The 12,861-nt window shown below is 46.3% G+C and overlaps 2 protein-coding genes across 2 annotated transcripts; both read right to left on the bottom strand.

The window, feature by feature from the left end:
* Positions 1-631: 631 nt before the first annotated feature.
* On the bottom strand, positions 632-4,883 carry hoxa10b (homeobox A10b). The gene is made up of 2 exons (XM_012840195.3): positions 3,532-4,883; positions 632-1,554 (listed from the first exon to the last, which is right to left on the bottom strand). The coding sequence occupies exons 1-2, from the start codon at positions 4,325-4,327 to the stop codon at positions 1,280-1,282; spliced, it is 1,071 nt and encodes a 356-aa protein (XP_012695649.3). The 5' UTR covers positions 4,328-4,883; the 3' UTR covers positions 632-1,279.
* Positions 4,884-8,902: 4,019 nt separating this feature from the next.
* hoxa11b (homeobox A11b) lies at positions 8,903-11,628 on the bottom strand. The gene is made up of 2 exons (XM_012840199.3): positions 10,492-11,628; positions 8,903-9,423 (listed from the first exon to the last, which is right to left on the bottom strand). Exons 1-2 carry the CDS (start codon positions 11,114-11,116, stop codon positions 9,191-9,193), a joined length of 858 nt encoding a protein of 285 aa, XP_012695653.1. The 5' UTR covers positions 11,117-11,628; the 3' UTR covers positions 8,903-9,190.
* Positions 11,629-12,861: the final 1,233 nt, after the last annotated feature.

Here is a 12,861-nt window from a genome sequence, read left to right as displayed (position 1 = left end):
CTGACTAACTTTCCGTGTCATGGCGCTATCTCAAGCCGGGTCGCTTAAACGTGCAACAGCTCTGCCTGTGCGCAGGGGGGTTGAAACAGGGAGAGAGAGAGAGAGAGAGAGAGAGAGACAGGTCACCTAGGATGGTTTGAAACAGGGGGAGAGAGAGAGAGAGAGACAGATCACCTCGGACGGTTTGAAACAGGGAGAGAGAGAGACAAGGATCACCTAGGACGGTTTGAAACAGGGAGAGAGAGAGAGAGAGACAGATCACCTAGGACGGTTTGAAATAGGGGGAGAGAGAGAGAGAGGGAGAGACAGATCACCTAGGACGGTTTGAAACAGGGGGAGAGAGAGAGAGAGAGAGAAAGACAGATCACCTAGGACGGTTTGAAACAGGGGGGGAGAGAGAGAGAGAGAGAGAGAGAGAGAGAGACAGATCACCTAGGACGGTTTGAAACAGGGGGAGAGAGAGACAGGACATCTAGGACGGTGCAGACGGTGGAAGGCCCGTACAGACCCCAGATCAGCCGACTCCTCCAGTGAGACACCAAACAGGTCACACACACACACACACACACACACACACACACACAAACACCAGACAAGCCTGAGAAGAACGCGGTGAGGCCGCAGTGCGTGCGTGCAGTCCATGAGTTTATTCGTTCGCTCGACACATCATCCGTTCACAGTATAGGCTCTCAGGGGCGATATTAAAATAATGTGAGACCGCTGGAACAGTAAACCCAGCAGGCCTAATCGGTACAGAATATCCACAGTTTCAACAAGCTTTGGGATTTCGCCCATTTTAAACAGACGAAGTCAACTCAACAATCCCACCACAGAGCAAAATATGCAGACTTCAACATTTCACCCCACCTTTAATCGTGTTATCAGGCAATTAAGCTAGAGTCGTGATAAAAAAAGTCCATAACAGCTAGTCATAACAGCCACTTTACTTGACCATGCAAAGATACCGATGCTATGCGCGGTAATAAACCCGCACGGTCCGAGCTCAACCTATACAGACCAACCGGAAGGGTGGAGAACTCCCCTCCCCTGCTGCCGTGTATTTATTTGCGGTCCGGTGTGGACATATAGCCTTACACAAGGATTCCTGGAGAATTTATAAATAATCACGACAAAATACTCACAACAAAAACGTCAAATAATATGAACATATAAACAGATAAAAACGTCAACAGTTCACGACAATAAATTAACAATATTCTCCCGCACGTGACGGAGCGCGGGTGGGGTGGACCGAGTGTCGGTAGAGAGGGGGGGGGACTCAGGAAAAACCGTAATTGGCCGAGAGCTCCCGAATCCGGTTCTCTCGACTCATTTTCTTGAGCTTCATCCTGCGGTTCTGGAACCAGATCTTGACCTGTCTGTCCGAGAGGTGCACGCACCGGCTGATCTCGAGACGCCGCTCGCGGGTCAGGTACATGTTGAAGAGGAACTCCTTCTCCAGCTCGAGCGTCTGGTGTTTGGTGTACGGGCAGCGCTTCTTCCGGCCGCTCTTCGCCGTCATCCAGCTGGCCGTACCGGCACCACGCGACTCACCTATGGAGCGAGCAGAACGATAAGGAATAAATACACAAACTCACACACACATACACACACTAATGTAACACTAATATTAAAATAAGTACACACATACACACACTAATGTAACACTAATATTATAACAATAATGCATGGAGCACACACACACACACACACACACACACACACACACACACACATACAGAGACACAATAATGTAACACTAATATTAAAACAATAATGCATGGAGTACACACACACACATACACACACACACACACACACACACACACATACACACACTAATGTAACACTAATATTAAAACAATAATGCATGGAGCACACACACACACATACACACACACACACACACACACACACACACACACACACACATACAGAGACACACTAATGTAACACTAATATTAAAACAATAATGCATGGAGCACACACACACACATACACACACACACACACACACATACACACACTAATGTCACACTAATATTAAAACAATAATGCTTGGAGCCTACACACACACACATACACACACACACACACACACACACACATAGACACACACACACACACACACACACACACACACACATACACACACTAATGTAACACTAATATTAAAACAAATATTTGTTTTCTGGTCAAAAGGTGACAATTATAGCCACACGCTTAATTTGATGTTTAGTAACAATAATTATATTTGTATTATTATTATTATTATTATTATTATTATCATCGTTGTTGTTATTATTTTTTGTTGTTGTTGTTATAGATGGGGTAATAATTCAATTGAACTTAGCTTGTGGACTGATAATAATGTATTTACTTATAATATAACCGTGACAGTTTGTCGCAAACTTGCAGCACAAAGTCAAATTTGGCACGGATGTTGTCGTTCCCATTCGTGAGCATTATTGTGCAGGTATGTGTGTGATAGAGGGTTCTACATAGGGAGCATTATTGTGCAGGTATGGGTGTGGTGCAGGGTTCATAGGTCATTTAAGTGAAGAACGGCGTCTGAAAGAGGTCAACCTGTGCCGTGAAGAACGGCGTCTGAAAGAGGTCAACCTGTGCCGTGAAGAACGGCGTCTGAAAGAGGCCAACCTGTGCCGTGAAGAACGGCGTCTGAAAGAGGTCAACCTGTGCCCTGAAGAACGGCGTCTGAAAGAGGTCAACCTGTGCCGTGAAGAACGGCGTTAGCTTCTTAAAACTCTTACCTCCCTCTGCGTGGAACCACTTTTACTCTCTCTCATGCACGCACCCATACACACACACACACACACACACACACACATACATACATACATACACCCCACACACACGTCTGTTTCCGGATCTGTCCACCCCTGTGTTGCACACACACTGACACGAGCTTGTGTTTTCTTTTCTGTAACTCTACACAATGGAAAGGCGCGTTGGCCTCTCGTGTTGAATAGCGGATTTTATGCGCACATTATTGACACGATGGTCCGTCAGTTGGCGATCTTTTATTGGGTCCTCATTGTCTGCAGTGGAAACAGCGCAGATTTGACTAATTTTCTTTAATTTGATCGAAATGAAGAAATTGAGCCACAAAGTTCGCATTTAATGTGTTCTGGTAGTATCTTGCTGTGTGGTGAGGGCGAATGTCAAGAGGCCGGAGGAGATCACACAGATTACCGTTTACGGGGAACGGACGCATTCTCTCGCGTGCTATTGCACATGCTCTGGATTGGACGCGCAACACCTCGTCATGTAATAACAAAAACAGTAAAGCGACTTGCCTTTCATACTAGCTGTCAAACTCTCATACCCAGCCTCTCACCGGGCGCAAACCGGAGTGACGTGAGTACGAGTACCGTTACATTCACTAAACACAGCTTTCCAAGTAACATTCTCAGATAAGCTGCGTGGCTACACAACACCACCACATCGTGGCCACGCCTTAGAATCGATCCATTACAATCAACAGTAAATGTCGAGAAAAGAAAATGTTACTTTTGTTAGCCTTTCCAGAGGTGTCCGCGGGGCTGTCCACGGGCTCGGGCGAGGACGAGGCACCGGCGGGAGAAGCCTGCATCTCCTTGTCTCGCGCTGGTGTGCAAGGTGCGCCTGCAGCGGGTACGTCGCTTTCCCGTCTGACCGTCTCCCGCGCGGGCGAGGCCGACGGCGAGCGGTCGAAACAGGCTGCGCGTGGCGGAGGAAAGTGAGAGGAGTTAGACTGGAGCTCGGAGAAACATTTCGAGGTCGTGTATGTCTGAGACAAGCGGAAGTAACCCGGTACAGGAACAGTGCCGTTGTGGCTCACTGGGCAGGAGTCTGGCGTTACACGCGAGTAGGAAATGCCGTCGCTCACTGAGTCTTTGGGGCCCTTCTCCGACTCGTATAAACAGTAGGCACTCTCTTCTTTAATACTCGGGGAGAACGAGCGACCGGGATGGTTACCGGTCTGCTCTAAACGACACGACCGAGACGCCTCCAGCCACGCGTCCATGCCCGGCTGCGTGTAGGGGCTTGACGTGGTGGGCACCATAGTCTGGGGCTGGCTGCCCTCGCTCCGTTTAAATCCCGGGAAATAGCCACAGTTGGGTAGTCCGTAAGAATACTCCGACCCCGGGGGCAGATAAATGCCGGTGCTCTGGTAGTACGAGCCGGTGCTGCCCTCAGCCCGCGCGCTGATCAAGGAGTCCACCAGAAACGAATTTCCAGCCGGGTTATCCGAGCATGACATCTTTGTGGTATATTTTGACGGAGAAAGGAGCCCAGTCTGGCTGACATTTCTTGTGCAAAACATGCTGAATATAATTAACCGATAACCACACAACTCAGCGCTAGCTAACAGCCAATTAGAACGCAACAAGAGGCGAGACTCCTCCCATCTTCATGCACGTAAGGACAAAGTGTGGTGTCCTTTCTAGACGTGGGGACTTCAAAAAAAGAGTAAAATGTGCATTACGTCCTATCTGTTAAGTCTGAAATTATGAGCTTGTATACGGGGAATGTGACATGGGGCGCGTTTCTTTTTATGATGATCGCTGTCATAAACACTAACTTTGGACGCACACGCGCTCATTGACTTATTCACGCGCACACGGAGGAGCCAAAGACAGACGTCTGTGTGTCCACACACACACACACACACACACACAAACTAAAGAATTCTCAAATCGTGAAAATATGGTTTATAAATGAGATCTATGATGCGCCCAACGGAAAAATGAATATCCCCAAAATATGATGAATAGGCAGTAATTGCTTCACAGTGAGGCTAATTATGATATCTAACTATATATTCTCCTTGGTTAATATAATATATTTGAACTCTCAAATCCAATTTAAAGGCATGTGTTTAATTTATCCATGAGTTTGTAAAGATACAGAAAATACTTGGTGTGGAGTCTTGCTATGAATCAGCGTCGACCGCCGGGCCCGCTACAGTATGTGTGATATTAAATCTCTTCAGTCAAATCATCGAGTTAAATGAATACAAACTGCGGTTTCGACTTTCTCCCGGTGTGGCAGTTCTTCTCTTTAAGAAAATTAAACATTTGTGTTAGATACCTCCATTTTAGGTATTTGGACTTATGCGGTCCTTTGTATTTGGACATGCCCTGCTCACCTTCACGTTTGATTTTTTACGCTAGTTTCCGAGTCATTTTTAACACCAATATTTGATTAAAATTCTACTTTAAAGGTCAAGAAAAAAAAAATACAATTACGTTTTTGAATGGGGTCCTACAAAGTACCATATTACAAATCCCCAATACAAAATAGTTTTCATAGGGACACGACAGTCCACCGTGGGTTAAACTCCCGTTAAGAACTTGTAACATTAGCCCAACAAATAAACCCATGATGTGAAATATGTGCCGTTATACGGGCTCTCGTGCATTTAACCTGCCTTTTATCGCGTGCCAGTTACATGTCCCCTCTCTCGTGTCAAATAATGTGGCATTTTATGATATCCTGCGGAGGGCTTTCGTTTGCACTACAGGCGAACGCCTTCGGCTTCGGAAATTCAGTGTCTCTGTTCCGTGTCCTCTCATGTCAGGGCTCGTGTCTGCCCCGCAGGCCCGACTCAGTAGTTTCATTCTTTGATACTTTTCGGAGTCAGAAAATATTTATAGAGATGGAAGAAGCCCACAAATACGGCGTTACCAGGACCTATTAGCCATGCTGATACTGCAATGTGGCTAGTCTAGTTAGGGTTTATGTGAACTCCTCTTCCTCCTCACTCAATTAAACAATCCCTCTTGCACACACACACACACACACACACACACACACACACACACACACACACACACACAAATGTTCGTAATGTTAAAGCAATGTGGCTCGTCTAGTTAGGATTCAGTACAGTCTCACAGTGGCGGTCCATTTTATGCCCGTGTCAGTAATAGGCCATGGGTCTTCGCCACCGCGCGCCCCTCCAAAGCACTGTGTGCTTCAGTCCCGCTCAAGAGGGGCACACACGCACACGCACACACACACACACACACAGGCTCTGACAACTGCAGCTAACGTCGTGTAATCCTAGTCTCGTTTTCTGGACAAAATCACATTTAACCTACATTTTGACCATTTCCGCATGGTAAGCAGTCTAAGTAAGCAGCCTATAGTGTCCGTCTCGACCCTTTTGTAGCCCATATTTTCCGTTGTGTTAAACTAGTCAGAAATATATGGTAATAATAAAATAATAAAATTAAATAATATAATATTGCCCCATGAAACACAAGCATTCCCGTGCCGAATAGAGCACGCGCGCCGCACGGATATTTACCTGAGCCAGAGCCAACTACCACGCGAGTGTCCTCCTCCTCGGCGTCCGTGCTGCCGTCTTCAGATGAACGGCCATGACATTGATCTGGGCAGCGCCCCCTAGCGGCGCATCGTGCGCAGTGACGCGTGTGTAGCCGAGGACGACTCCAGCGTGTGGTGCCGTGGCGGGACGCAGAGACAAATGAACCCGGAAAGGCCCGTGAACACCAGCTTTCAATGGCTTCAGCCGCTGTTTGTTGCCCCTTAGTCACAGTTAATAACCTTGGTCTCAGACGGTTTATTGCACTGCACTCCAATTCTACCAATGCTCCAGACTTGGATGGCTTTTTATGGCCAAGTTGCTACAGCAACCGAGGGGGATGTGCTCGTAATTAGGTCGACATTCCAGGGAGCCTCAAAGGATGCGCGGCCGCGCGCAGCTCCGGTTGTCCAACCCGTGTGGCATTGCTCTGTCTTATGGCTCTCGCGCAGCTCCGGTGTGTGTGTTGTGTGTGTGTCATTGCTCTGTCTTATGGCTCTCGCGCACGCAATTAAGCATATTACAGAATATTCGTATAATTCTACCCAACCCAAAAATATTTTCATTTAAATGTGCAATATGTAGGTTTTGTTGTAAGAAACCAAACCAAACAAAATGCAAACCAAACCCACAGGCTGACAGTAAATATCGAAAATCAAAATCACAGCGACTTATTTTGATGAGTGACCAGAACATCCTAAAGTGCCAGTGAGTTTCGCTAATAGTGATGTAAAAGTCGTGCAGTTATTAACGTGTAAACTCTACGGTAGGCTTCGTTCAATGAGAAATTGAAATGCACCCAAAGAGACTTTGAATTACACAATTTGTGTAATATTTACACTTTTCCTTCAACAGTCTATAAACTGGGCCCGAATACCATCTAAGCGTTGTTAAAGTCCACGCAATTACATTTAAATTACATTTCACACGGTATGTTTTAAGATCCTCCATGAGAATGCCGTGTGAGGCACATTGTCCAGTAGACTGTGTTGGACTCTTCATTTCCACAGTCATTGCTCCTCAGTGTCGAGGCTATATATATATATATACATTATATACATTATATATACATCTAGGATATATATATATATATATAGCCTAGACACTGAGGAGCAATGACTGACTGTGGAAATGTATATTATACTATATATATATATATATATATATATATATATATATATATATATATATATATATATATATATATATATATATATATATATGATATAAATGAAGATATATATATATATATATATGTATATATATATACACTGTATATAGTTTCCAATATACATTCTGTGCATACTGGCTGCATACCTCGGACTTTCTATTGCATTTGTGTACATCTCGCCTGCCCAGGACAAAATACTTTAAACACGCGAAACAAATAAGGAAGACACAAAGCATATACTCTGAGGTCAAAAAGAATCCCTCGAAGTTACATCGTTGTAGATCAAGAAACAATTTTACTCTTGACAGGACAAGCTACATATTGCACATTTAAACATTGACAAATAATCGGACGTTCGTCTCGTTTGTTTTGTGCTGTTCTCATCTTGCACAGTACGAGTACCTGGGGGGGTAGCCACCGCCTCTGACGGCTCGCGGCCCACACCGGGGACGAATAGCGTCTTTGATTCATTGAGACATCCGTGGTCGCGCGTTGGTAAGGAGTTCCGTAATCGACACCTCCGGATCGTGACAAGATATTTGATCCGTGATTCAATTTATGTTCTTGGAAGCTGCGAATGGCAATATTCATCAAACATTTGATACCAAGTTTCCTAACAGCCCACACCATTAGACACGAGCAGGAACTCCGCAGAGTGACAGAAGGATTTATTATAATTATATGAATGTGTCTAACTGATACAGACACACTCAAATCCACAACAGGCCAATTTGTCTAAAACCCAGAACCTGGGTATATTTATATATATATATATTTATATATATCGCTCTCTCTCTCTGTCTGAAGAGAAAAGATGGCGGGCGTTTCTTGACTTTTCAAATATCCGCCAAGTTTAACTTTCACACTCCGGGCCTTTTAATTGAAAACAGCGCGAGCACCTGAAACTCCTTTAAAAGACGTGACTCGAACCCAACACGCGACATCACACGGCCCCAAGCGAGAAAACATGTCGAATAAAATAGGGATAGATAGCTAGATAGATGGATAATACATAGAAAAGGCAACTGATTAACTTTCATAATATTTTCTAATTGTACGTGCGCAAATACAAACAAAATAACGAAAATAACGAAGTACACGATTGAGAGATAAGAAGTCCCCAATCCCCCGGTATAGTCACGACGAACCTCATGTTGGGTGCTTGACATGTTAAAGATACATGTTATGGGCGGGCGCCATACCGTGCAGGGGGATAACCGATAGATAGTATTGACACAGATATATCCGTCAGCTCAAATGGACACACACTGCAATTATGAATAATAATAATAATAATAATAATAATAGTAATTATTATAATAATAATAATAGTAACAATAAAAGTAATATTAATCATGTCCATTGTAATTATCATGGCCGTAATAATCACAATAGTGGCCCGCCGAAGGGGGATGTCCTCTGGTAGGGGCACGACACACTGCAAATAATGTTTTTCTTTAGTTCAAAGCGCGAAAGACATCACAACTGAGTGGCCAAAGAGAAATCCTGAGTCCAGTTGCTCTGAGTCTGAGAGAGAGGCGGAATGTCGCCCGTAGCCGCGAACTTGAAATTAACCGTCGCGTGTGTCCCGCGCGGCGCGGGCCTCTAACCGCTCACAGCGGCGGGTTCACGCTGTAATACTGTAGTCGGTCGCGTGTGTCCCGCGCGGCGCGGGCCTCTCCCGCTCACAGCAGCGGGTTGACGCTGTAATACTGTAGTCTGTCCCGGTTCAGCTTCTTCTCCTTCATGCGCCGATTCTGGAACCAGATCTTAACTTGGCGGTCGGTGAGGTTGAGCATCCGCGACAACTGAAGGCGTTTCTCTTTATTGATGTACACACTGAAGAAGAACTCTCTCTCCAGCTCGCGGATCTGGTACTTGGTGTAAGGACATCTCTTCTTCCGCGTCCGCTGGGCACCTGGGTGATACACACACACACACACACGCACACACACACACACACACACCAACAGAGCTACAATCAGCTATCCAAAAACATATAAAAAAACACCAACAACCTGGAACTCTCTCTCTCTCTCTCGCTCCCTAAAACACAAACACACACACACTCACACACACACACACAGAGACAGACACATACACACTGATACCTTTTAATGAAAATGTGCACCGGTTAAGTGCCCTAACTTCTTCCCTCTGTAACATTTAGAACAGCGCGGTATTGTCGCAGCTATATTCCTGTGATATTCCTGTGAAATGGCACACGGCGTCCCTGGGCCAGACAAGGTAATGCCATCACACCGGAGAGAACGGGCCTCGCAAGGTAATGCCATCAAACCGGAGAGAACGGAGGGCGTAATGCCATCACACCGGAGGGAACGGAGGTAATGCCATTACACTGGAGAGAACGGAAGGTAATGCCATCACACCGGAGAGAACGGAGGGCGCTGGGCCTCGCAAGGTAATGCCATCACACCGGAGAGAACGGAAGGTAATGCCGTCACACCGGGGAACGGAGGGCGCTAACTAGCAGGCCGTGGGAGGACCGAGGGCCTTGGGTATAAATCAGACTAAATTCTGAGAGCTTTATACATAACACCCCAAGGACAGGAACTATAATCTCAACAGATCCATGTAATGTACATATATAGGCTACACACTGCATGTGTAATTATATACACACACAGTACCACTATACTATTACAGTGGTGCTTATTAAATGCTCCAGTAACTCATTCTGATATTATTTGTCTATTAATTAAGACTGGTCCCTAAATAAATGTCCGTGAAACAGCTCAAATCTTTTTCTAAAGTAGACTTAAAACTTTAAAAGGGGAAACAGTCTGTTTCACGGCCAATTTCAATCTCAAGCACGTGATCTCGCGTTTATAACAAAGTTTTGTTGGGGTAGATGAACGGGCCCTCCATAAACCTTCCGCGCTTATAAAACAAGCATATAAAACCTTTAACAGCGGCGCAGAAGATTGCAAACTTTCGCAGAGCTGGGCCGCGCGGGTATACGTACTGCCGCTGCTGCTGTATTTCTCTTCATTGTTGCCGGAAGAGGATTCAGGGCTGCTGTTCTCCTCGAGCCGTTCTTTCTCCCCCGTCTCCCGGCACGTGTCCGCGCCGGACTCCGGTGCAGGCGGCGGCGGTTTGCTGGCGGTCCTGTCCACCGACTGCTCCGTTGACACGCTCTCCGTGCTGCCGTACGCCGTCTCGAAGAACTGATCGAACGCCTGCGGGAGAACTCCGTTCCTGCCCGCGCCGCCGTACAGGTTGGACGCGTGGCTAGACGCCGAGTGATAGACAACCGAGTTGTTTTTTGCAAACATCTCACCGAGTGTCCCCGGGCTCGAGAGGCAGTCCCGGTGCACCACGTCTTCTGCGCTGCAACAGTGGGACAGATTGCCCCGGTGGTGGTGCCATTTGCTAGCCGTGTCAATGCCGTAATCCCTGAAGGCAACTTCTCTCACGGACTGGACCTGCGGTAGGTTGGACGAGGAGTACGAGTATGTCACGGGACAGGACGACGGGGCTTGGGGCAGGAACGGCGGCAGGCTCGAGAAGTCCGTCCCGGAGACGTAGTACGTGCAGCTGGGCAAATACATGTTGGACCCGACGGGCACCCGCTCATCAAAATCCATCATGGCTCGGGGGCTCGGGGCTGGGCTCTACTCACGCGCGGAGCTCCAGCGTCTGACGGCGCTCCGGCGCGGTTGCTGCTGCTGCTGTGGCTTTGAAGCATGTCCGCGCAGCTGAAATTTTCAGACGCGAAGCTGACGTGGAGATCCATCTCCATCCATCTCACAGGGAGAGTGGTCACGTGACCACGGGCAGAAAATGACATATTCCTCTGTTCAAGTGGAGGGAGCCAAAGTGTGTGTGTGTGTGTGTGTGTGTGTGTGTGTGAGTGTGTGTGTGTGTGTGTGTGAGAGTGTGTGTGAATTTGAACTGCATCTGCATGAGTGACGTGCTGATGATATATTTATGTCCCATTGGGTAGTTATTATGATAGATATAAGCGATAAGACCATCATCACCACATAGACTAGTGCAGAGCGCATTCAGCTCCTCCACCTGGCCGCTTCACGTTAGGCACCGGGGCCCGGGAAGCTCAATGATGCGAGCGCGTGTGTATTTTCTGTCGTTTTGACAAAGCAACAACAGTGCAGTGTCCCCTGAATGAGGGCTCGCGAGGTGGGCTCGTGAGGTGGGCTCGGGCCCGTGAGGCCGCTGCCTAGGGCCAACTTTTCTGGGGCATTTGTGCTTTTTAGCGCCTCATGATTGTCATATGCCGAGCATATCGGGCCCGGTGTCCTAAGAGGAAAATGACCTTTCCTTTCTTCAGAAACATGTTCTGCGTGTCTCTGAAATGACCCACTCTTCGTTCATTTAGCTTTTAACCACTTTAGTTCACCGCTTTGGTCGGCGGTGTCGTGAAACTCTCCTTTCCTATCCTTCCATGTTAATAGTTTCACCCTGCTTAAATAACTGGGTGAGCACACACACATTTCACATTATTGTTTTATCTATCTATCTATCTATCTATCTATCTATCTATCTATCTATCTATCTGTCTGTCTGTTTATCTATTTATCTATCTATCTTTGTGGTTTTTTATTCTGGCTCGTATATCTGCTCGTGTTTATTTTGTGTATTGTTGAGGTCTTTATGTTTTCCTTTCCCGGGTCTAGGAGAAGCTTGGTGTTTAGTATATACCTATATATATTATATACCTATATATATTATATATCTTCATGACACTGAGGACTGACTGCTGAAGCTCGGCACTGACAGTGCAGTACTCTCTTAATTTCCGATTCATTTCAGCTCAAGACACATTCCGCTTCATTTTAAGATGCATCAAGTCACGACAGTCCAGGGCAAACAGCTTCTCTTGCCCAACGGCCGAAATTCTCACATCAAAACAATAATGAATTAGATATTACGAATTTAAAGCACGAATTCTGTTTTTATTTGATTGATGCATTTAGAAGATGTCAGAAATATAAACGTGTTTGCAGTGTGAATGCATGGGAAAGCTCAGGAAAATAGTCTTTACTTTAATAAAAAAATAAAACTCCGCCTGTCTTTATTTTGTGAACAGCAAAAGAAGGTGGAGAGACTAAATGTTGTTAAAGCTTTAAAGTTGAAATAGGCGCAGAGGGCAACCCCGGACAGACACGAGCTTTTATGGGGCTATTGGTCGCGGGCTGCAGCTATTGTCGAGGCAGACACGTCGGGGGTGCGGGGACGCGCGCTCGAGAGACGCCACCTACTTGGAATTCGTGAACTTCAATGAGACCTCGAGCCACGAGTAACCTCATATTAAAGGGGCACAGATAGAACACAGCGCGAGATCAGGTAAGAGTAATCCTAAACGACGTTGGCA

Source organism: Clupea harengus, chromosome 11, assembly GCF_900700415.2.
Source record: "Clupea harengus chromosome 11, Ch_v2.0.2, whole genome shotgun sequence".
NCBI classification, from domain to species: domain Eukaryota; kingdom Metazoa; phylum Chordata; class Actinopteri; order Clupeiformes; family Clupeidae; genus Clupea; species Clupea harengus.
Note: the sequence above shows the minus strand (reverse complement) of the source record. Positions and strands in the feature narration are given on the sequence as shown.

Bases quoted from the DNA above. Each gene is read 5' to 3' on its own strand.
- hoxa10b (XM_012840195.3), bottom strand. From the start codon at position 4,327: ATGTTTTGCACAAGAAATGTCAGCCAGACTGGGCTCCTTTCTCCGTCA. The intron at 1,555-3,531 runs GTAACATTTTCT...CTCGCTCCATAG, and splicing joins CTCTGGAAAGGCTAACAAAA to GTGAGTCGCGTGGTGCCGGT.
- hoxa11b (XM_012840199.3), bottom strand. From the start codon at position 11,116: ATGATGGATTTTGATGAGCGGGTGCCCGTCGGGTCCAACATGTATTTG. The intron at 9,424-10,491 runs GTACGTATACCC...TGTATCACCCAG, and splicing joins GAAATACAGCAGCAGCGGCA to GTGCCCAGCGGACGCGGAAG.